We start from the raw sequence: 24,222 nt of genomic DNA, 5'->3' as shown, positions 1-24,222 counted from the left end.
CTCATCTCACAAAGCGGGGGGACCCCCCAGCCTCATCCTACTTGCCCCAAAAGCCACAGCCCCCCACCACACCGCTCTGCCCTCTCCGCACCCACCCCTGCCCAGCTCCCTCTTCCTGGGTGTCCCCAGGGCACATCCCACGGCTCAATAGCAAAAATCCTCCAAAATAAAGCTTTCCACAGGCTACCTTGAGCCCTGTAAATGCCAGGGACCAGGAGGGGAACACTCATCATTTCCCTAGAGGCCAAGCCTGCTGGATGCCTGTACCTGTAGAGCTGGCTCCCCGCTGTCCCTGTGAGTCACAGGAACACGGAATCCTCATGGAAAATAACAGGATTTGCATGGCAAAAACCCCACAAAGGGGACAAACAAAACACGCTTGCTAGAGGAAATGGGATTTGGGGTGAGGGCAGAGCAGGCTGGGCACACGTGGAGATGCCCCAAAACCCAGGGGAAGGTCAGGATGGAGCGGGGTGGGAAGGGGCAAGCACAGAGCCCGGGGGAGCGAGGGGTCCTGAGCTGGCTGCAGCAGGGGAAGGGGCTCCTCGCTGGGTCCCCGCTTGCTTTTTTCCCCCACCTCCAGGGTCCCAGGGCTCAGGGTGTGCTGGCAGAGTGACTCATATTCAAATCCCTCGGCACCGAACGCCGCAGATGTTTGGTCCCAGGTGGGGTGTGCAGGGTGAGCGCTTTGTGTCTGAGCCAGGTGTGGAAAACAAGCCCTTGGCACACGTGGCACACACACACGCTAACCCGGGGACTGGTAGCTGCAGCCACAGCCCCTCCAGGAGCTGCAGGGGACACCGGGGATCCCTTCCCACTGCACCGAGGCCAGAGCAGGAAATTTGGAGCTTCAGGATAACGTTTGAGCCAGACGCCCAAAGCCAGACGGAGGTGGAAGGGCTCAGCACGGGGAGCAGCGCTGGGTGAAGGTGCTGCCCGCAGGGTGCAGGCAGGGAGCTCCTCGCTGCTCTGCACCCTCCTGCCCCAGGGGACAGCACCTTGGTACTAACGGTGAGCAGCCCCGAGCTCCTCAGGGCAAGAAGGAGGATATCTGGCTCCATCACCCACCTCTCCCCCCCCCAAAAAAAACCACCCTGTAACACCCTGGCTCCCCACCAAGCCTGCTGGGTGCCTACCCAGGCTCCCCGCTCCCCCACGCGCAGCCAGCTGCTCCCAGTGACACGGTGCTGGTCCCAGTCCCGGCCACGCAGGGCCCAGCCGGGCTCTGTCCGGTCCCCCACCCACCTCCCTCCAGGGTTTCAAAACAAACGTGATGGCTGGGCCTCTCTGAAGTCTGCCTTGTGGGCTTTCTCTGTTTGTTTTCTTGGAGCCAGGAGAGTTCACGTTCCCAAGCTTTTTTTCCCTACAGCCAGTGCAGCAGGGTTTATTATTTTTTTAATAAAAAAAATAACAAAAAAAAAAAAAAAAAAAAGCAAGCAGAGCTCTGCACATAACCTTGGCTTCCCCGAGCAGGGCACCAGCCCCAGGCACCAAACCAGCAGCTGGGAGGAGGCTGGAAGGATTCGCAGCTCTGGGGGTTGGGGTTCCTGCAGCCCCGCTTCTTCCTTCCCATCCCGAGCCTCAGTCCAGCTCCATCCCAACACACAGCAACGTGTACTGGATGGAGGCCATCCCACAGAGCCACCACCTCCCTTGCTTGAAAACAAAAAGCAGAGGGAAAGGAGCGCCTGCCAGGGGAACCATTTTGTCCACCCCAGCCACCTCGTGCAGGCACGGGGCAGGCAGTGCCTCCCGAACACCGACAGCTTAAGGAAACAGGAAGGAATCGGGGAGGTGAGGGCTCTGCTTCCTAGCCAGTTCCAGCAAAAGGAGGGGGCTGCTGAACTCAGAAAACACAGGTGGCTCCTGTATAAGCCACAAGGACAGCATGGAAAACAACTACAGCTTACCTGCACATCTCCAGCCCTCCGGGATTTAAGCACCAGCTTGGCTCCACGAGGAAGGAGTGCAGGGAGAAAACTTGCTTGGAAAAAGCATCTCCCCTTGGGAACAGGCATGGAGAGGGGCTGGGGGCACAGCAAACCTTACAGCAGCCTGCTGCTCTGACAGGACAGCCAAACACAGCTGCTTTGTGAGCCCCAGCTCTGCTAAATTTAAAGGATCAGCACAAATGATGCCCACCTGGAAAAAAAAATTCCTCTCCAGGGCAGGTGGGCCTGGAGGAGGGGGTCCTCGTGTCTCCAGGAGCCCCGGGGGCACTGCTGGGGCTGGGCCCAGCTGCTGGCCAGCTGCATCGGCTGCTCCCGAAGGAAGGATGTATCAGAGCATAATGATTTGTTTTTATTGGGAATATTTGCTTCCTGCCACCAGGATGCATGTGCGGCAGCAGAGGAACGCGCAGGGGGCTTGAGACCTCGTGCGCCGCGTGAGCCAGCGAAGGCTCGTGACGAGGGGAACCCCCCGGCCATCTGCTGAGCCGGGGCTGTGCCAGCGAGATGAGGCCAGGGACAATCTGCTGAGCCCTCCCCGAACTGCTCAGCCTGAGGCCACGTCTCTGCTGGGGGCTCTGGACGGGGGCTGCTCCCCAAATTGGGTGTGGGTTCAGAGCCTGAGCTGCCTTTGCCCCCCGTGCGCTCTCGGTAAGAGCACCCAAGAGGAGAGTGTAGCAAAGGGAAGAGCTTTTGTGCTCAGGACAGCTGGAAAGGGAGTTTATTTTCTGCTCATCCTGCCATCTCCCTGTGATCTTAGCAAGCCCTGCGTTGCCCTCAGAGGAGGCCCTGAGCAGCAGAGGCTTCCTCCCTCCTGCCCTGCCCTCCAAAGGGGCGCCCCATCGCCTGCTGCCGCTCGGTGCTGGGGGACAGCTGCGTGGCAGCAGAGGGCTTGTCCTGCAGTGCTTGTCCTCCTGCAGTGCTTGTCCTCCTGCAGTGCTTGTCCTCCTGCAGTGCTTGTCCTCCTGCAAGGCTCCGGTCCCAACCCCTCTGCTCCACCACCAGCCCTTCACGCAGCACCACGGAGCAGCAGCAGCACCCTCCTCCCGCAGGGGCACATTTTTGGGCGCGTGTTCAAAGCGGCTCCGCTCGTTTCCAGAGCTCCCTGCCAGCACCAGCTGATCGCGGCAGCGGCGGACAGCAGGGGGACAGCTGAAAGGAAACAACCCCAAAGCAGCCACGGCACGTTCCCCAAATAGCAACGGGCTGCCCCACAGCCAGGGAAAGGCTGCGAGCGGAAGAGAAGAGATTTACCCCGCAGCCCCAGGAGCCTTTCCAAGCATCAGCGTGCGGATGCAGATGCGGGCGAGGGCGCAGCTCCCTGCAGGGCAGGCAGTTCCTGCCGGCTGTTTTGGGCACATCCCTGGTGCATCCCATGATGGGGCCGAGACCCAAAGCCTGGAGCAGCTGCCCCTGATCATGAGAGGGGCTGCAGGGGGCTGCGCTCGCCCCCGCTGCGCTGGCTTTGTGGTGCTCCTGGCACCAGGAGGGTGTTTGCTTTTGTCCCTCTGCCAGCACCCACGTCTGCCAAACGAGGGCTTCTGTTGGGCCGTGGGACTGCTGTTGGCTTTTTTCTCCCTGATGCATGGGGTGTCAGTGACTGAGGAGAAAGGACACATCTTCCCCACCCCAGGCTGGGTCAGTTAGGCAGAAAACCCGTTTTCCTTCGGTGAAACCCCTTCCTCAAGGACAGGACGCGTGCAGGAGCGAGGGAAACCTGCTCAGAATCCCCTCCCTTCCCCCTGGGGTCTCCCCTGCCTATTTTCCACCGCCGACACGGGGACCTCACAGCGGCCACGTCACAAATCCCCGCAGCGCCAGCAGCACCCCCCACACCCCAACCCGCTCCAGCCGGGGCCATCCTGGTGCCGACGCAGCTGCAGAGAGCAGGACGAGGAGGGTTTTGGGTGGCCGGTCTTGTTGGGCGTTACCAATACGGGGCGGCGGCGAGGAGGATCTGCAGGGCCATGGAGAAGCAGGGCAGCTGCGCCACGCTGTAGGCCACGGAGCGCGTGGGCGCCCTGAGCCGCAGGAGGTAAGCCAGGGTGTGCACCACGCGCCCCACGCAGAAGACGAAGAAGTGGAGCCTGGCCACCGCGGGGCTGGGCTCCAGCAGGGAGTAGATGGCTCCGAGGAAGAGGAAGGGGAAGATGTTCTCCATGTCGTTGCGGTGCGCCCTGGAAAGGGAGAGAAGGTTGCTCGTTCCCAGCGGGGTTCCCCGCTGTCTCCCAGCCCACCGAAGGGGTGGATGCAGCCCCCAAAAGGCTCCGATCCGCCGCCCTACGCATGCACGCAGCGGGATTTTGCACCTGGCATCCCTCCGGAGGGGATGCTGTGCTCCCAAAACCGGCGGCGAGCTGCCCTCCGTGCCTGGGACGCCTTTGGCGCGGTGGCTGACAGCTCCAGGGCTGGAGTTATAAACAAACAAAGCCAAACAAAGCCAAACAAAGCCCCTGCGCGGAGCTGCGAAACGCTGCGAGCTGGCGAGGGGCCAGCGCGGCACGGCCCCAAATGCGGCCGAGTTGCTCAACAAGCGGGTGGTTTGCAGGCAGATGTGTCCCTGGGATGGGAGGACTCGTGGCGTGTTCGCCCCTCGCCCCCTGCCCGTGGAACCGAGGTGTGTTGGGGCTGTGCTGACAGCCGTGGCCCAAAGGGTGACCCCCATGGATGGCCACGGGGCCAAACCCTGCCCGCTCCCTAACTCCTGTGCCCCAGCATGTTCAAATGTCCACAAAGCCTAGAGAAAATCTGCGATAATTTCTTCTCTGAAGCAAAAGCCAAGATGTTTCTGCTACTCTGTGCAAGCTGAGAAGTGGCCGTGAGGTTTTAGGCTGCTCAGACCCAGCTCATTAGTGCAGACATGGCTGCGAGGAGCCTGGCTGGAGGCTGGCTTTGCAAACAGAAGAGGAGCTGTGTTATAAAGCCCCTCTCCTGCCCCTGGAGGAAGCAGGGGAGATGTCCTGGTGTCTGCCCTGGCTGCTGCACCCCAAAAACACCAAGCTCCTCAGGACAAAGTCTGCCAAAACCTGAGTTGCTTCCAGCCCTGGCTTTGCTGCTGTGTGAGGGTGATGCCCAGGAGAGCTTCATCCAGGGCTTCCAGCACCCCGTGAGCCCCACAGGCAGCAGCAGCACGAGGGCTCTGCCCACTACATCCACCTCCAGGAGGGGCAGAGCCCGGCCTCAGGGCCCTGTCCCCCAGCGAGGAGGGATGGACGTGGCAAGGAGCCCGCTGGACAGCCCATTGCAGCAGCTCTCTGCGTGGTTTTGGGGCAGGAGGGAGGAACTGGCCTGGAGGAGGCACTGAAATGAGTCCCTCAGCCCCACCGTGCTGCTGTGGGTGCTGTGCACGGGTTTCAGCTCGTGGCTGCTCGTCCCTGCCACATCCAAACCAGTCCCCAGCAACCCAGCAACCCAGCCCGGCAGAGCTGTGGTGGGGCTGGAAGGACCAGTGAAAAACAGGGAGGAGAAAAGTGTTTTGTTTTGTTTTGTTTTGTTTTGTTTTGTTAAAAAAAAAAAAGCTAATTGTCCTTCCAGGGCTGAAGCTCAGCCAGGGGCCTCCAGGCAAGGCGAGGGGGAAACCTCACTTGCTCCACGCAGCCTCCACAGCCTCCAGCACAGCACCAGGGCCGAGCACCCTGCTGCACCCTAATGGGGACAGAGGCCTCGGGTTTAATTTGGCTCCCCCAGGGCTGCAAAAGGATTTGTAAGGTCAGACCTGGCCTGTGCTCACCGCACAGTTCAAGCCCCAGACTTCCCCAGGCTGCTCCTCCAGCTCCGGTTATTAATTTTTTATGGCAGCCTGTTTTATTTCTGACTAACCAACAAAAGGGTTATGATTAACATTGCTTCTATTATTTTCTTTCCCCTAGCAAGCGAACAGCTCACTGCCTCCTCCTCCTAACCCCTGGCAGCCCGGGGACTGGGTGATACGGGAGGTTTTGCAAAGCCCACCCAGCGCTGGGAGCAGCCACGCTGAAATTGGGGTCGTGTCAGCTGTGGGCATGGGACAAGCCCCCAAGGGCCAGCAGGGCTCTGAGCACTGGGGTTTTGTGGTGTCTGCTGGCCCCAAACCCGCGTCCTTCCACTTCTCCTCGCTCTAGCACACACCAGGCTCCCGTTAAACATTAGGCTGCCCTGGTGTACAGGGGCCTGCCTCGGACCTGCAGGCATTCCACCCATCTGGGTAATTACTTAATTAATGACCCTTTTAGCTTTCCACGGCGGTCCCGGTACTCGCCTGCGGCAGCGCTCCACGTCGGGGTCCTGGCGGTAGTACTGCAGCCCCCCGTTGCGCAGCGCGTCCTCGGGGTTGGCAAAGGCCTGCAAGAGAAAAATCCCCCAAGGGGGGGCTGTCAGGGGACACGTCTCCAACGTGGGAGCTTCATTTAGGGGTTTTGTGTGGATTTCCGTGCAAATCTTAAATGGGGAGGTTAAAAGAAATCGTTAAATCCGCTCAGCCGGATGGGAGGAGCACAGTCAGTGCTCGCTCGGGGCCTCTTGTGCTGCACCTCGGGGCGTGCTGGAGATCATTTGGGTGCTCTTGGTGGTGCAGATCCCTGCCAGGCCCCCATCCTCGGCTCACCGCGGGGCCCCCAGCCCACCCTGGGCAGCAGGCAGGGCTGAAGAAGGGTCAACATCTTGCCTGGACGCCAAGGAGATGTGGTTGATCCGCCACATTTATTGCAGGAGGTCCCAGCTGGAGCTGGGAGTTTCCACCCCAATGTCCCCATCCCTTTTTGGAGAGCTTACAATGCTTCCTGGAACTCCACAGGTGGGCTTTTTGCCCCTGGCCCTCGAGACCAAGGAGCTCTCTGAGCCCGTTTCTCACCACCCTTCATGAACACAAGGGCAAACGCACCTCCACGTGCACCACCCTGGGGGTTAAGCCCCGCTCAGTCCCCTGAAAACCCCACTGCCCCCCGAGCAGATCAGAAATTTGGGCTCCAAGCTCCCGGGGGTCCCGTGCTGGCCTAGCCCCAGCCCACTTCTCTCCGTGAAACCCTTTTGGAAGAGCCTTTGCCAACCCCCGAATGAGATCACTCCTGGCACGGCGCTTGCAGACGGTGAAGGAAGCATCCAAAAGATAACAGGGAATGACAGATCGGTTTGCCCTACCGAGACAGAAAATTCCCTGGCTGGCTTTTGGGCACCGATGCTCTGGGACTGAAACAGGCCCCAGGGGAGTTGGATTCGTCATCAATGGGCTCACAAATTGAAATGATTAATGCAAGCTCCCCACCTATGCTCAGAAGCTGCTCGGCAGGGACCTGTTTACACGCGACAGCTTCGCTCTGCAGCCTGCAAGGGACCCTGGCACTTCCTTCAGTCGTGTTACAAGCCCAGGCTGTGCCAGGGCTGCAGCATCTCTCACAAACTCAGGGAGAAGCCAAATTGTTAGCTGTGATGTTGCTGCAGCACAGGACTGTCCATCTTTGCATTTTGCCTGAGAGCAGAAATTTCTCCCTCGCACTCCCCTGATGCCGCAGGAAATGTCTTGAATGGTTTTCAAGTTATTTTTACAGACAGCGGAGTTTTGCCACCAGCTCCCACTGGGCTGCAGGCAGTCAAGCTCCTGCTCCTTTTCTCTCTGTGTCCAAGACCCATTTCCTCCCGCTATTGTTTTTGTTCACCATGACTTTTCACTCTCCTGGAGCGCCCACGAAGCGATTCAGCCTCTGAAAGCACACGAGAGCTTTCTGCTCCATCACAATGGTTTCTTCTGGCATTTCAACGATCTGTGCTCAAACCTTTCTTTTTTTTTTTTTTCTCCTGTTCTTCCAGACACAGCAAATTAACTGTAAACAGAGCCTCCTTCCAGAAGCAGCTCACCTGCATGGCATTTTAAATCTGAAATTGCTATTTAGATTAGGATTCAGGAACGATAAACATCAAGCTACAGATGGTAGAAACAAACAAAAAGAGCCAAAGAGAAGCGAGATATTTATCTGCCGCAGCTATAAAATATGTTTTGCTTTCAACTCAAGTCAAAGGAAACCCGCCTTGCTTCTGCAAAACTTTGCGGCGGCCTTTCCAGGATTAAAAGAAGAAAGGGCTCGCAGAAAACCCAAACAGAAACCCAGGCGAAAAAGCAGAAATGGGTGAGGAAGGGAAAGGAAAACGGAGCGTACCTTATTTCTGAGTCTCACTTGCCCCGTAATGATGGCGACGACGTACATTTTCACAATCAGGACCGTGCTGTAGAACGCAAACGACAGGAACACTTTGTTCTCCATCATCTTGGGGGGAGGCTCAGAGCCACCCGGGGCCGTCTGCAGCGCTTCCAGCCCCCGGAGCTCCTGCCTGGGCTGCGAGGGCTCTGCAGGGGCAGGGACAGCGGCGTGTCAGCGGGGCTGCAGGCAGGAGCAGGGGTGTTTCGGCACGGTTGCTCTCTCGGTGCAAGCCCACAGCCTCTCGGAGCTGGGCAGAAGCAAACAACGAGTGAAAACCAAGGGTGGGCAGCAGAGCGAGCCGCTCACCCTGCTCCGTGCTTCTCGTGCCCCCCCTGGGATGTCCTGAGCTGGGACACGGCTCCCTCGGCTGCTTGGGGGGTGCAGCAAGTACCACTCAGCCCTAAAACCCCCCGCCACGGCCCCCCAGACCCAGCTCTGCTCCCGGTTGTGTCTGGAGCTGCCAAGAGCATCCCTCACCCATCAGTGATGGGTGGGAGGGAGGAGGATGTGGAGAGAAGGAAGGCACCTACCTCGGCTGCACCCAGCCCGTGCTGCTGTGCTCCCTCTGTCCTGGATCCCGCAGCCACCCCTCCAATCCCACAGCCACCCCCACCGTGGCAGTGCTCCCAGTGCTCCCAGTCCCGCCCAGCATGGGCTGAGCAGAGGCAGGCAGCTCTCCCCTCCGCTGCCACCTGCCAAGGGACAGGGGACAGCAGAGCCCTCCCTTGTCCCAAAAGGGCACTGGGGTGCTCCCGAAGCCCCCAAGCACCAACAAAACCCCAAAGCCCCGAGCAGCAGAAGGAAAACTCACCGAGTCTCCCGTCCCGGGGACAGCGAGGCTTGGGATTTCTCCAGCAAGGTGAAGCAGGGGAGCCAGGTACGACGTGATTCCAGGTCTAGAAAAGCGGCACCTAAATTTGGAGCTGCCTTTCCTCAGCCAGCTAAAAAAAAAAAAAAAAAAAAAAGAAAAGAAAAAAAAGAGCAGGATTTAAGCCTTCACGGAGGGGTCGCAGCTCCGCTGTGAGCCTTTAACTCCTCCTTCCCCAGCCCACAGCGAGGGGCACAGAGGGGCTCCCCCAGCCTGGATCTGGGGCTGGGTTCCTTTAAACACACACCAAGACGTGTGTCAGGCACATGGAAACTCCCAGAGATCGAGCGGAAAATGAGTGCCTTGAGGATGTCAGCGGTTTTTTCATTAGCTGTTGTTTTAGACTAGAAAAAGTTGTTTCCAGCCACAGAAAAAAAAGCCCAGAAAACCAATGAGCAGGGTAGGATGGGCGGTATCTGTCGAAAGAATCTCCCGAAGCACTGCTGCTTCTGGGTCTGCTCCTGCTCTTTTGTGCTTTTTAACCTTTTAACTACCCACTGAGCAAGCTTTGCTCCAAGAGGAGCCAGGACCAAGCTCAGGTGCCAGCCACAGCCCCTCCCTGCTCCACGAGGACAGATTTAACCCCAGCAGCTCGCAGCCCCCTCTCTGGGGGGGCTCGGGGCAGGACGGAGAGCAGGAGCCCCCCTCTCCTGGCGCAGAGCTCTGCCACCTCTTTGCATCCACCTCTGGATCTCCCTCGCCGTGATGATCTCCTCTGCGGTGATGCCATGGACCCCAAGGTGCTGTGCCAGCCCTCTGCTGTGCACTGGCTTGTGTGCATCAGCCCCACGATGTTGTGAGCAGGAAAATGAGTGCTTTGATGGGCGAGGGATGCTCTTGGCAAGAAGGACCTCGGTGCCCAAGGGCTGGGTGATGCGAGGCACAGACCAGCCCTGCCACAGGAGCAAAGGTTCCTCTGGGAGCCTGGAGCCAGGGCAGGCTGCCGGGTCCCTCTCCGACCCCTCACACCCTGCTCTGGGTTTGCCAGCCGAGCCCACAGGCATCCCGCAGTGCCTTTGTCTTGTGCAGCACGCCCCGCTGAGCAGCAGGATGGCACGAGCTCGGTACCACCTGCAGGCAAGCCAGGACTTCTCCTGGCAGCTGGAGACGGATGGACGGACGGACAGACTTTCTCTGCGGTGTTATTCAAGCACTGGCAGGATGTCCTGGCTAATTACATCAATATAAATTACATGAAGTGATCAGGAAACGCAGCTTTAGGTGCAAGCCCCTGGAGCAGACCCAGACACACACGCTGGATGTGTGGGGTGAGATCCATGGTGTTTAAACCTGCAGCAGGCACAGAAAGGGCCTTCTGCTGTGGGTTTCTGCATTTCAGCCCCCTTCCCACGGGGCTGAAGCCCGGTGCTTGGATGGGGACGAGGGGCAGAAGCCACCTTTGAAGGCAGAGGGGATGCCCCTGGGATCCCAGCCTCACCTTTTGGGTTCCTCACACTGCAGGACACGGCCTCTGCAGGGCGGCACCTTCCTGGCACGGGGCAATGCCGGCTGCCAGGAGCAAGTTCAGCCCCCCCACAGGGTCAGGAGGAAGCAGGCTGTTACTGTCAGCGTGCTGATCCTCCTACACGGATCGCATCCTGCTGGGACAGAGCCACTGCTTGAACATAAACCGTGTCCTAAGGGCAGTATGGCTTCACAACACAAGCCCTGCCCTAAAGCCTTTAGGGCACAAGGTCTCAGCTCAGGAAAAAAAAAATACCCCAAAACAACCCTGCTAGCAAAAAACACAGCGTTCTTTGGAAAACGATTAATAAGAATCAGGGCCAGGCTTTGAAAGGGTTGAAGGCTTAGTCGCTGGGTGAGAGTGACCCCAGGAGCTGTGGGGAAAGGAAGAGGGTTTTGCTGCATGGCCCCAGGGTGCTCCTGCCTGCTGCTGGCCAGGGTGCAGAGCCCTTCCCCGAGCACAGCTGGGATTTTCAGCCACATTCCCAACTTGATCCGAGGCTGCTGCCAGCGCAGGTGCCTCCTGCCCCACTTCTCCCAGCACCAAGCCCGGGAGCAGGCAGATGGGTGCCAGCCCTGGGGAACCCAGTGATCCACGGCAGGCAGCGCTGCTCCAGCTCAAACACAGCCACGTTTTCAAGTAAAGGCATGAGTCGTTTCGGCTATTTATCAACCAGAAAAGCGCTCCACCTGCGCTCCCTGCTCAGCCTGCATGAAGCCAGGGTGACGCAGTTGGGCCCTGCCCCAGCTGGCAGTGAAATGCCCTTGCCCCACGCGCAGCTCCCTGTCCCCTGGGGGTCTGCGCTGCTCTTTGGGGTGTATGGGACAGGAGAAGACACCACAAAGTAACTCGGCAATGAAACCAGCAGCGTGAGCATCTCCCGAAGCTGCTTCAGCCTTCCTGCAAACTCTCGGAGATTTTGTCTGTTGCTTTGTAAAGCACTCTTCCCCACAGCTGTACTGGCAGGAGCTGCCTCAGAGGCCTCAGGCACAAGGAATGTGCGATGGGACTCTCCCAAATTGTGCTTCGTGCTGGGGAAGACCAGATGCTGGCAGCAGCAGAGGGGCCTGGGGAAGGGGTGCAGTGGCTCGGGGTCCCTAGCACAGCAGAGGAGCGGAGGCAGCTCCTGTTCCTCCTCACCAAGGCCAAGTGCACGAGGCAGTGGCACGTCCTCCCCGCTTCTCCCTCAGGGCTCCATCTGCTCCCAAACCCCACAGGGCTGCTGCCCTGCTCCCAGCCCCGCTGTAGCCCCGAGGAGGTGAGGCCATCAGGCTGCGAGCATGTGGGAGGCAGATTATTTTTTCTTGGTCTGAGCTTCCCATGGATTCACGCCTGAGCTTTCTCTTAGAGGAAAGAATTCCTTGGCTGGGCTGCAGCACACACAAGGATGCGGCCCAGCTGGGAGGGAAGCTCCTCTCCTCTCCTCTCCCCTGCTTTTTTTTTTCTCCTTTTTACCCAGCTGGCCCAAAGGCTGGTTCCTTGCAGAGCTGCACCTGCCACTGCTGCCATGGGGTGAGGGTGGGCGACGGGGGACGGGGCACATGAAGCCAGCTTCTCTTGCTTCACACTGCATCAACTCACGATGTGTTTCTTTTCCCCAGAACCAGATCCTACCAGCTGTAAACAGCATGAAAAAAAAAACAAACAAAAAAAAAAAAACAAAAAAAACCACTTAAGTTATTGGCCAAAACGAGGGGGTTTCCCAGCCAGGCTGGGGAGAGAAGAGAAATAAATCCCGCTGCCAAAAATTCCAAAATCAGGAAGCGTTTCTGAGACTTGAAGCAAGCATTTGCAAACATACAAAACAGATGCCCTGCTGGGATGCTCTTGAGCAAGAGTGAAGGTAGGTGATGCTGCACGGTCCTGCCCTCACACGCTGTGTTTTTCGGGGCACGTTTTACAGCTGTGAGAGCTCTGCCTAACACGGCCGGGACAGAGCGCAGATGTGGGGCCACTTTTCAGCCTTCCAGAGGAGCTTGAAGAAGAAAACAACCCAAGGAGGCTTTTTCTCCAGGGGCTGAGCACACTGTGACCTGCTGGGCTGCCCCACAGGGCTCTGATCACCCTCAGGAACACAGTGGGGTGCCCACCTCAATGGCAGGGACCTATTTGGGGCAGGTGGGAACCTCTCAGCTCCTCACTGACCCTGCCTTGAGACCTGGGATGAACAGCAGAACTCACCCATTTTGAAGCTTTCTGTTGAAAACGGGTCTTAAAAAGGCGTTTTCAGGCTGCTGCAGCGACACAAAGGTAGCACAAGGGGAAGGGAAGGGGGCAGCATGTCCTCACTTCTCCCAAAACCAGCGGATCAGTGACACCGTCCTGGCGAGAGCAGCTCCACAGAGAGCCTCCCTTCACAGCCTGCCACAGAGCTTCACCCACCGCAAACCTTTCCAAAACACGGTGCTTCTTTTCAAAACCCCCGAGTCCTCTCCGTCCCCTCCGTCGCCCCTAGACTAAACAGGGCTAATTCCTCCCTCCCGTCTTCATAGGTCATGTTTTCTAAACCCCTTTATCACACACGCCGATCTCCTGGAGGCTCGCACTGCTCGGGGCGAGGCACTTGTCCTCCTTCCCCAGCAGGCCTCCGCAAACCGCCCCGAGCTCCTCACCTCACCTCAGCCATGCTTTCCGAGCTTAGTCACCGAGAATGATGTGGCAGCCACCGTGAAGAGCTTAAATCAACCAAAAAACTGCACTTCCTCTCCCTGCCCTCCTCTCCTCCCCCCACCCAGGAGCTCGGTTACCTCGCCTGAGGTGAAACCAGGCTGCTTTGGTGGCTCCTTAGCGGGTTTTCTAAACCCACAACAAGGAAGAAGGGGTTGTAGGACCAGCTAACCTCCCAGAGGGAATGTCCAAGTGACATCATGGGACGCATCATAAACGGAGATAAACCGTCCTACAGCTTCAATGAGCAACCCACCAGCAGGCCTCCAGCAACCTGACGGGCCCGGTGCCTCGATGGCTCTCCTGACTCGCCGGCCGTATTCCCGTGTCCATGACGTGCGCTCCAGAAATCTGCTCCACGCTGTGTTTATGCAACCACGACTGCTTTACACAGCCCTCCACGAGGAGAGAGGTTCTCATGTACAAATATTTACACCGCTGCAGAAGGCATCTGCCTAGCACGGCACGTTTCTGTGGACAGTGCCACCGGCTTGGCCAAAACCGAACAAGCTCACCCATTAACAAGGGAGAAGCTGGACCAGGTGGGAAGAGATGAGGGCTGCAGGATGCCGAGGCCACGTTATCAGGGCTGGAGCTGCCCCAAAAGGGGACTTGGGGGATTAAAAGGGTTTTGTGGGATGCTTGCTGGTGGAAGGGAGCAGGGAGCTGCCCAGCCATGCCTCAGGTCCACCACCATTTCCATCACCTACCGGGGGTAAAAAAAGCAATGGACTGGGGCTCGCTGGCCCCGTACACGCCCTGCTGACCTTCAAAGGTTGGGGATTAATTTAAGCTCTGAATCATGAGGTTTAATTCTCTTTCCCAAGTTGTTGTTGTCATAGCTGACGGTAATGCTTGATAATTACACGTCTCGGGTCACTTTCCCAAACTGCTAAAATTAAATTGCCCGGCTGACAATGGACAGTGAACTCGCTACAGACAATGAGTTCCGTAATAAAACACAGTTTAAGTTAAGATGATGATAATAATCTTTTTATAGGATCTGCCTCCCCTCTTGTTCGTGTCACAGAGGCACGCCGGGGGTTAGGAAGAACGGCAGTTCTTGCTCAGCTTTGTCTAGCGTACTCCTCCTTTGATACATATCTGTGAAACCACCTCTTACTCAGCTTTATCACAGTCCCGTTCACTTTCATCTCTCTTCAAAGGAGATTCCTCCGTGCTTTTGATTATCCCAGTCATACTTTCTTATTTCCCTCCAACGCTGAAGCAAGCAGATGACCAGCACATGACTCCCAGCTCACTACGCTCCGACCGTCCTCCGGCCTCCTAAGAGCTCGTTTGTCTTTTAAATGCCACCAGTCCTCACTGAGGGGGGCTAGGATGACTCCGCACCAAGTTGTTTAGTTCTCTGGAGGGGCTACTTCCAAACTGAAGGAATTCCAGCTATGTTCTGGCAGGAGACAAGCCCGGGACACTCACCCCGCAGCCATCCGGCAGCAGATCTGCCTTCTCATCTCTGTTTTTCCAGGGTGTTTCTGTATCCCCCAGCACAATCTCCTCTGCTGCTAGCACAGCCCAAACACTGTTCTTTGTCGAGCGTGTCCGTGCTGTTTTCATCTCGCTCCAGCTCACTGCCAGCCACAGGGTTCCCAGCTCTCACACGCATTTTAACAATAGCTGGAAACCGAAGCCCTGCGTGCCATCGGCTATTCATAGCAGAGTCCGTTCTCCTCCCTGTTAGACCACATTTCTCCTGGAAAGAGAACCGAACCTTTTCAGATCCCTCCCTGATGCTGGCAAACAGCCTCCTCGTGCCTTGTGAGCAGCCAGCAAGCACCAGCCCAGCTCGGAAACCTCCAAGGGCAGCCAGGCTCTGCCTGTCGGAACAAATTGGGGAACAATTACAGCAGCACATGGCTACCTCCTGGTGGATCTACGTGTCCCTCAAAGCCAGGTTAAAATGAAGTTGAGGTCTTTAGCCAAGCATGAACCAGAGGAGCAGGAAAAAGAGAGGCGCCAGTTGGAATAGCTGCTTGGCAGGACTAAATTTGGTGGCCTGTATTTACTGCTCTTCCACAGGAGATGGGCGAAGGAGCAGGGTGTTTAGCTTTGCAAACCCCGAGGCAAACGCAGCCTGTGATTCGAGTCCAGCCCAAAGCCTCCTGAACACTTTCAAACCCTCTTTCACCTAAGGGTCCCGGAGCGCTGGACGATGATTCCTGGTTAATAGCTCCACCACCTTATGTACATTGGATGAGATACAAGCCACTCGCCACATCAGAGAGCCCATGACCGGAGGGCACTGGTTACTTACGCCCTATAATCCTCTTCCCGTAGCGATCCTCCCCCGCCACGTTGAGTGCAGTGTTTTCTTACTTAGTCAGGTTCAGGTTTCATCCTTTCACACAGTTTTCATCCCCAAGTTATTATTTTTTGCAATAGAAATCAAGTTTTAAGAGAGAAGGAAACACGGGGTAGAGTTTCCCTATTATTTCTTGCTCTCTCGGTGAGAACTGTTGCTACACAAACGGGCTCGGACGAGAACCACTCCGCTCCAGCTGCTTCCAAGCCAGCCTGGAGAACAAAACCAGAAAGCAGGTCCCAGCTCCAGACTGGAACCCCACAAGAGTCTCCAGTTTCAGATTCTGATCTCAATTGAAAAAAAAAATAAATATGGGAGTGAGACGGGCAAAACCCAGCCTCACAGCATCGCCACCCCACCGATGAGGAGCTCACCGAGCAGCTAAGGTGACTTCTGCACGGGGTGACACCTCCGTGGCCAGACCCTTGGGGTGGCAGTGCAGTCCCCAGACCTGGTCACTGAACCACAGATGATGTGATGTCTGCACCGGGAGCTTACGAGTCAAAACAGAGACTAACCAGCAGCACGCAGCGCAACCTGATAGCCCGTCCGCTGGCTGTCATCTCAAATTTGCCCATTTTTCACTCTCGATCTTGCACAACACAGGCCCTGAAATCCAAGCCCAGAGGCAAGGAGGCAGGAGAGGAGCCAGCCCTGGGCAGTGAGGGGTGACGAGGTGATGCTGGTGGCACACCGGCCCCCTCCTGCTTTGCCTCTCTCAGCCCAGGAGGATTTGCATGGTCCTCCTGTGGCTGCTGTGTTGTGCACCTGGCTTTAGGTGACACCGTCAGACCTGGACTATTCTGCCCTGCAACCAGAGACACCGGGGCCAGCACACAAAACACCTGGAGCCCCATTGTCCTCGCAGCTCAGGTACTTAAATCCTTTACAGAGGTTTTCTCCAAACTGTATCTTAACCTCTTCCCTCCTGGCACCAAAACTAGAAACACCTGGAGTGTGTTGATGCCACCAAAATCCATTTGGGGAACAAATGCCTCTTAAAATCGCACAGCTATGGATTTGAAAACCCCACTCTCAGAGCCTGTCACTCCAGCAGTCCTGGCATGTCCTGGTGCAGAAAGTTCTGTCCTCCCAAAGCCAAAGTGCTGCCCCACCGTCCCTTCTCCCCCATGGGCATGCTGTGGGGTGAGGAGGAGCAGAGCCAGGTTGGGTGCTGGGGCACGCAAACACCTCCCTGTGCTTGTCCTGAGAGCACTTCTCCATCCCTCTCCTTCCTCATTGCTGGAGGGGATGAATACAGCTCAAAGTCAGACAGGCACCTCAGCAACAGCTCCCAGCCTTTAAGGAGCAGAGCTTTAAGGAGCAGAGGGGCACCCGGCCACCCTGCACCTACCCCTAAAACATTACCTTCCAGGGGAGATCCCACAGGAGGCAAGGCAGCAGCTTCGCTCACCCACACCGGTGCTGTAGGTCCAGCGTGGCTGTGAACACCTTTCCTCCTCCTTTCGCTCCTGTCCCCACCAGGTCACACCACCCGGCTGGCTCCACCTGCTGAAAACCACCCGCTATCAGATTAAAAATCCCTTTTTATTTTTTCCTCCCTCTGCAGACCGTCAGCATTCACCCAGCAGCATCAGGAGCGTTGATGAACCTCGCTTCCCCCTCAGCTGCTGCACCTTGCTCGGGGTAGGTGCTGCTCGTACAGCGCGCTGAGGCTGCCCCCCGACTGCAATACAGGCTCTGGATAAAAGATTTCAGGTTGGGCACCCAGCTGGGAAATCCTTTCCTCTTGTAGGGGAGAACCTCTCAGCTGTGCTCTCTGGAGACAGCATCCAGAGGTAAAAACCCTACAGGTACATCAGCACTTCGCAGGGGTTCAGACAAAGGGATTATTTCACACGGGCAGAGGTTTTTGGACACGGGCACGAGGTTTCCCCTTCACCCACACCCCAAACACCTCCGTACTATTCCTCGTTGGACTGTCCACCCCCAGCAGCACACGCTGACATGAGGAACTCTGATTTTGTGTCCCAGACGAGGATTTTTAAACCTGCTCAAGGCAAATCACATCTCAGGCTCTTCAGCAAAGACATCAGAGAGAGAGCAGAGCTGCTAATCCCTTCGCTATAAGCTTTCCAGGTATGAACGGTCACATTAAGAACTTCCATTGCCTCCAAACCTCAATTTCCCTACCTACGGGAGGAGGATGACAGTCTCTTGACTCCCGGGGTGTTGCCAGGATTAGACAATGTTTGCTCATCGTTAATGTAGGTTTACGGTGCCCGGTGTTTTTTCTATAACCACCACGTTGCAGAAAGGCCAACGAACACATTCCGGTGAGTCAGAGCCTTCCCGCAGCGTCGGTGCCGTCCTCAGAGCTCGGTATTTGGATAAAGCCCACCGCAACCCCCTCCTTCAGAGGTCCCAAAGTACGTCAGAGCGACAGCCTTTTCCTGTCGCTGCCTCGTCTCTGTGCTCAGGGCTTGGAAAGATGCTGCTGAAATTGAAGAAGGGGAAGAAAACAAACCCAAACCGCACATACAGAAGAGGAGAAAAAAAAAAAAGTAAAAATAAAAGTCTCCTCAGAACAATTTCGAGCATCAGAGAGGGTCTAGCTAGGGTCAGACAGCAGGGAGAGGAGCATGTGGAAAGAGGTGTGCTTAGGTAGAGATTAAAATAATGATGGGAAACCAAACCTCTTTCATGGAGAAAAATACAGAGAACCTTGGAAATATAGAGAATATACATATTTTGCAACAAAAACACTGACTTTTTTTGGAAAGAGCATCGCTTCCTTGACCATACAACTCTTCCCGGATACCTCCTGCACTCCAAGGACACCAGGCAGGGCTGAAACCCCGATCCCTATCGCCCTGCCCCAGGACTGAAGATGTTTTTTCCTGGCTCTGCAGGTACCCAGCCCTGCTAACCAGCCCTGTCCCAAACTCCCTCAGTTCAGCCACGGGGCTGCGAGCTCGCAGCCAGCCCCGGGAGCGCTGCCTTGAAACCAACAACGCACAAATCAAACCGTGGGCGGGTGACAGCAAATTTCAACATACGGAAAGCAGAGAAAGGGCAGGCAAAGCTCTCTCCTGGGACTTTCTTCTCCTCACCCTTGGCCTTCAGCACTCCACCTCTGCATCCCCTGTCTCTCCCTGTGCAACACACCCTGCCCACCACCTCCCCTATCCCCTATCCCACCCCTGCCTACCCCCTGCAAACACCCCACCTCCTCCAGCCCACCCCACCGCTCCCCAAATCCCTCCTTTCCCCCGTTTTGTAATTCCCCCATGCCTTTACCCCTCCCACACCCTCGCCTTTCCCCCCTCCCACTCCCACCACCCATCACGGGCACCCCAAACCACCCCTTACACCCCAAACACTTTCGGAAAATTCTTCCCAGCCACAAATTTCCAGCTCCCTCAGCCTGGGGCGGCTGATTCACCATGACTGGCTGCTGGCTGACCGCCCCCAGCCCTACGCCCATGGGGGCCGGTGTCAGCACAGGACAGGAGGCCAGTTTGGGGTTTTTTGGGGGGCACAGGAGGGTGCTGAGCAAGGTGCTCATCAGCACAGCACAATTGGCAACAAGACGGCACGCTGCACGCTGCGTGTGCGGGGTCTGTGCTCCACTTGGAGCTTCCAGACAGCTGTTGGAGGAAATTGCCATCAGTGTCAGCCTCAGCACCGCTATTAGACATCTCATCCATGTCCGGGCCCAGCTTGAACCCATTTAACTTGTAAGGGATAATGAGATAACAGCATGACATGTTGCAGCTGAAGGTTATTTAAACACCCATCTGGTACCTGTTAGGCAGCATACATCCTATTGTTGTATAGGAAATATATGCCACCTCCCTCCCATATGGAAAGGAGAAGATCTATAGATGTGTCCCATGCTACCCCTTCTTTGTACGTGAATGAGATAATTCGCCTTCTCTGCGTTGTTTCTAGCGGCTCACTTTACATTTTTTAACCGAGTTTGGGAGATGTGGTCCCCTGCAGGCTGGTGGAAGCTTATGGGAGGACACAAGACCGAAGTGAAGGATTTGTCCCCCTCACACAGTCAGTCAGAAGAGGCTCGTTTCCAGATATATTTGAGGAGAAAACATAGATTATCATCTGTGAAGCCTACACACCCTTCCTAAGACACAACTTGCTGCTGTGCTTTATCCCAGAGGGGTTCAGGGCTGAGCGCCCAGCTCACCGTGCTCAGGACCCTGCTATTCCTACAGAGGAAGGGGAAAACATCTGTGGGGTGAGCGGTGCAACTTGCCTGCACCTTTACCTCGGATGTGCAGCCAAAGAAGCTCCCGATCGCAGCCCTGCCGCCTCGTTTCTTTATTCAAACTCTCCGTCCTCCTTCGGGAGATAACTCGGGCTGCCCTCAGCCCCCTCTGAGGTTGCCTGGTGGAGCCTGAGCAGCCCTGAGCACTGTCCTGTCTGATGGCCCAAGAAATCACATTTCACAACCCAACCTCTGTTTTTAAGGCGATGTTTTTAAAAACCTCCTTTCCTGTTTTGCTCAGGAATGACGTTCAGTCCCTGCAGTCCTCCTACCCCCGTAAATTCTGGCCCAAACCCTTTGTCTGACACCCCATCTAGCGTTCAGCCCAGCCAAGTGCAGAGGAGCGGTGCGCCGAGGAAACAGCGCTGGCTGGAAAATTCCCAGTATTTTCTTCAGCCGTATCAAGCCACTTCTGTAAAAATATCCTTTGAACTGAATTCAGGAGAGTCCAGGCAATGAGGAAACCTGCACGATGCCTCCAGTGCTGATCCCTTCCTCCAGGCAGCCTCTGGCTGAGCTGAAGGAGAGGTGGCAGCCTGACAGCCCAGCAAGCCCAGCTCCGTGTGCCTCAGCTCCTGGGCAGCCCAGGAGCTGAGGTTTTGGTGTTTTGGGGACACCCCCGTGGGGGAGCCGCCTGGGCAAGCTGCTTTGGAATAAAGAGCAAAGAGCAGGAGCTCGAGGGCAGCTGACAGCGAGCACCTGAAATGGGCAACGCCATCGCTTTCCCCATAAGCGGCACAGGGCAAACCTGGTTTCAAGAGACATCACATCTTGAATGTGTGTACTGGCTACCAAATAATGCTGTTTGGTGTTTTTCCAGCGAGGCTTTTAAAAATAAAGCGGGGATTATTTACATCTGCTTTTCACGTTTTATCGTTTTAAAAACTGTTTACTGAGAAAATGAAAAATGTTTCGCCGCCTGTCCCTCCCCTGTGCAAGCACGCTGTTTTGGCAGGGCAGGGATCACGAAGCTGTCAGGACGAAATACCTGCTCTGAGAACCTGCTTGCAAAAAGCAGCTTTCTGATGTGTTCAGTCCTGTGAGCTGCACAGAAGGAGACCTCTGGGCTGGGCGCAGAGCCCCGCGCTGAGCCCAGAACAAGCGCCGCTATGTTCCTGTAATCACCAGATCAATTAGCACCTCGCCTCAGATGCCGTGAGGCTCCAGTCCTGCTCCCCTCAGAGCTGGGCTTGTTCTGATCAAATTCTCACTCTCCCCACGCGGTACCGCCCGCTCCTGGGCGATGCCCTGCTCAGACACTTTCACTTCTCCCGGCACAGAGCCGTAACCCTGCCCTTGACACGAAATCATCGTCACATCCAGCTTCCAGGAAATTCGGCTCCCATTCGCTGGCACTGCCTGAAGCACCACGCTGCGGGGAGTTGCTCTGCAATTTCTGTTTCGCTTTGTTTCCCTCCTGAGCCAGGCTGGCTTTCAGTTTCCACCATGAAGCCTCTGAGCCTTGGTGTGTTCTTTCTTCTCGTGCCTGCCTTGGTGCCAGCCTTGGACCCGCTCAGCGCTTCGCTCCTCATGGGGGGGGCCGCGGTCACCTGGCAGCTCTTCTCCCCGCACTCCTGGCTCAAGTGCCGTCTCCTGGAGTGCTGCAATGTGAAGGACACGCTGAACTTCTCAGGTAAGGCAGTGGCAAGGGCACCAGGAGCCAGCTGCCAGTGGGGCCTGCTGATGGTCCCAGGGTGGTGAGGGCTTCCCTCGTAACGCCAGCATCCGCGGGTGGTCGTGGAAAGATGAGAGTCAAAGCCTCTCCAGAAGGCAAAAGCTTCTCATAAAGCTTATCCCGCACGTGGCCACATACCCTGTTTGTCATACAAGGACTGGAGCATTTTCCTCGCTCGTGTCTTGGTTTTCATTGGCAGAAGCAGGCAAAATTCTGTTGGCAAATTTAAGGCTAAGAGCCAAAAATCCCATGTCATGAGATGGACACCCCGGTGGTATCCCAGCCCCCAGTCACCAGTGTCCTATAATTGATATCAAGCGAGCAGCAATCAGTGGTAGCTCTAGGGGTCAGAACATTTGCCATTTCATTTCCCCGGGCCAAGCAGGCTGGAAGTCTCCTGAGAAAGGGGAAGACGGGCAGCTGGCTCACCCTGCCTGTGGGGAACTAGTGCAGAGTCTGAAAAAAGCTTACACAACCTTTCAACCATAAATTCTGGATCCTGCCACTCGAAAATCCCCAACCCCTTTGTCATAGGACTACAAATATTGTTTCATTTCAGAGCTGGGACACAGATTTCAAAGGGAATTCTCAAGCACTTGAGACCTGTGTGCCTCCAGGTACTTCAGTGCATCTCTTCACACCAGCTCTGGATTTGGCTGGTTACAAACAGGACGGTTTTTAACACGGAAAAAGAGTCGTGGTTCTTTTTTAAGAGGATGTGATACAGCAACAGAAGGACTTATTTCTATAAATATGAGGTGTGCTTGATGCCACAAAAACTGTTAAGGAGAATTTAGTGCATGTAGAAAATGTCTCTGCAAGTAAATTAGATCCCATCCCAGAGCTTCACGGGAGGCAATAGGTACCGTGCTGCTGGGATGTCTGCCCATCTCTGCTGGTTCAGTCTCATCATGGGCTGAGGGCAGGGAATATTTGTTCTCTCTGATGGTCATTCAGCTATAGCCGAAAAAAGGGAGGAATAAATGGCATTTTCTGCCTCCCCTCTCATTCTTCCAGTTGTGAAGATGGATTTGGAGCGAAAAGTCTTTGGCCAGCATCTCGCTGTCCAGTTAGTTCTGAGAGCTCTGAATGCAAATATTTACAACAAACGGCCCAAGAAACCCCTGGTGATGTCCTTCCATGGCTGGACTGGAACAGGCAAAACATTTCTCAGCAGTATCATCGCAGAGAACCTCTATCAGCCTGGTGCACCAAGAAGGAGTTTTGTGCATCACTTCAACACGGTGCTACATTTCCCACATGCCTCACATGTCCATCTCTATAAGGTACTTCCAGCTTCACCTCATTTTCTCTAATTTGTCTGCAACTGTGAGTGCAAGCCCCAGATAACGTTGCCTCTTCTCACAGGAACAGCTGCAGAACTGGATTCGGGGCAATGTCAGTGCCTGTCCAAGGTCCCTTTTTATCTTCTCTGAAATGGATCAGATGCCACACGGCCTGATAGACTCGATTACGCCGTTCCTTGGCTACCATGAAGAGATTGATGGAGTTTATTATGGCAAGGCGATCTTCATCTTCTTGAAGTAAGGAAAGCTTAAAAAAGGGAATTACAGTCCCAAAGAATCAGCAGGGACAAAGGGAGTAACAGTTTTGTAATAGGTTTGTGGCTGACTGCAACTTAAACCACTGCCAAGATCTGTGCAATACAGATGGCAAAGACACAGCTCTAATGAGCCCATGAATCTCTTTCCGAACAGCAATGCAGGCGGAAATAAGATAACAGAGATGACTCTTGATTACTGGAGAAGGCCAAAGAGAAGAGAAGACATCCCTGTGAAGGAGCTCCAGGATCTGCTATCTGAGGAAATTTTCAGGAACACAAACAGTGAGTACCTCTGGCTGCAGGTTCCAGGACCGCTGATGTCCGGTGTCTTCTGCAGACTGCTCCAGGAGGTGGGCAGCAATGCGCTGGCCTCCACGGCACTCGGATGGGAAAGCTCCCCATTCTCTCTTCTAGGTGGTTTCTTTCAAAGTCAACTGATCCAGAAGAACCTGATTGACTATTTCATCCCTTTCCTTCCTCTTGAATATAAACACGTGAAAGAGTGTGTCCGGAAGGAGCTGCGTGCACAAGGGCATCCTGAGGACGAGGGCCTCATCACAGAGATTGCCTCGGCAATGACCGACTACCCCAGTGGGGAAAGCATCTACTCCAGCAAAGGCTGCAAGACTGTTGCCTCCAGAGTGATTCTGAGCATCTAGACCTCACGAGGCCAAACGCCTTGTGTTCTTACTGCAAGACCAAAGTAGATGAAAGAACCAGTAACTCCCTTCCCCATCAAGCTACACGTTCTTCCTTGATGGGATTCAGGGTTTTCCATAGCAGAGGGGCCTTGAGATAAACACAAAGGGCAATGCAACAATCACAGCACAGAGTAAGCGGAAGAGGGACGTACACGGAGGATGAGGTTTGCTCTCCTTGCCACACGATCACCCCCAAATGTAAGTATTTCAAAGAGGACAATCTCCTGCTTTTGTGGCAGGACTGTTTGCACCCAGCATTACACTAATTAATACAATCTATTAATAAATAACCATCATGTGGAGTAGTATCTGCCTGCTTTTTACAGTCACCCACCTTCTTCACAGCAATCACGCAGGAGATCAGCACCGCAGCTCCTGCTTTACAGGCGTGGAAACCAAAGCATGAAGGAGGAGACCGAGTGGTCCAAACCCAGCCAGAGGTCCGGGTTCAGCAGCCCACCCGCACAGCACCACCGCCTCACGCCAACGGGACCATCCCACCTTGCCCAGGCTGCCACACTGTTCCCTCAGGCTGTGGTGAGGGAGCAGAGAGGAGGTCAGGGGCTGAGGCACTGTGGTGTGAGAGGTTAA

General features: G+C 55.7%; 2 protein-coding genes across 7 annotated transcripts; one reads left to right on the top strand and one right to left on the bottom strand.

Moving 5' to 3' along the window:
* Positions 1-1,449: 1,449 nt before the first annotated feature.
* PTGES (prostaglandin E synthase) lies at positions 1,450-19,821 on the bottom strand. Of its 6 annotated transcripts, none has more exons than XM_082775378.1 (5): positions 19,692-19,821; positions 8,931-9,060; positions 8,078-8,366; positions 6,187-6,269; positions 1,450-4,126 (listed from the first exon to the last, which is right to left on the bottom strand). In XM_082775378.1, the coding sequence occupies exons 3-5, from the start codon at positions 8,183-8,185 to the stop codon at positions 3,877-3,879; spliced, it is 441 nt and encodes a 146-aa protein (XP_082631504.1). In that variant the 5' UTR covers positions 8,186-8,366; positions 8,931-9,060; positions 19,692-19,821; the 3' UTR covers positions 1,450-3,876. The 6 variants fall into 6 exon arrangements, with proteins under 6 accessions (XP_082631504.1, XP_082631508.1, XP_082631506.1 ...); XM_082775382.1 differs by having other exon boundaries at positions 8,078-8,265; XM_082775380.1 differs by lacking the exon at positions 19,692-19,821 and adding an exon at positions 16,811-16,828.
* A 1,264-nt stretch (positions 19,822-21,085) lies between these two features.
* Positions 21,086-23,928, top strand: LOC309885740 (torsin-1A-like). Its single transcript, XM_082776000.1, has 5 exons — positions 21,086-21,324; positions 22,384-22,652; positions 22,735-22,910; positions 23,085-23,212; positions 23,345-23,928. The coding sequence occupies exons 1-5, from the start codon at positions 21,138-21,140 to the stop codon at positions 23,587-23,589; spliced, it is 1,005 nt and encodes a 334-aa protein (XP_082632126.1). The 5' UTR covers positions 21,086-21,137; the 3' UTR covers positions 23,590-23,928.
* Positions 23,929-24,222: the final 294 nt, after the last annotated feature.

The sequence above is a fragment of the Aythya marila genome (assembly GCF_965140915.1).
Source record: "Aythya marila genome assembly, chromosome: 19".
Lineage (NCBI taxonomy): Eukaryota > Metazoa > Chordata > Aves > Anseriformes > Anatidae > Aythya > Aythya marila.
The sequence above is the reverse complement of the archived record's forward strand: the minus strand, read 5'-3'. Positions and strand labels throughout refer to the sequence as shown.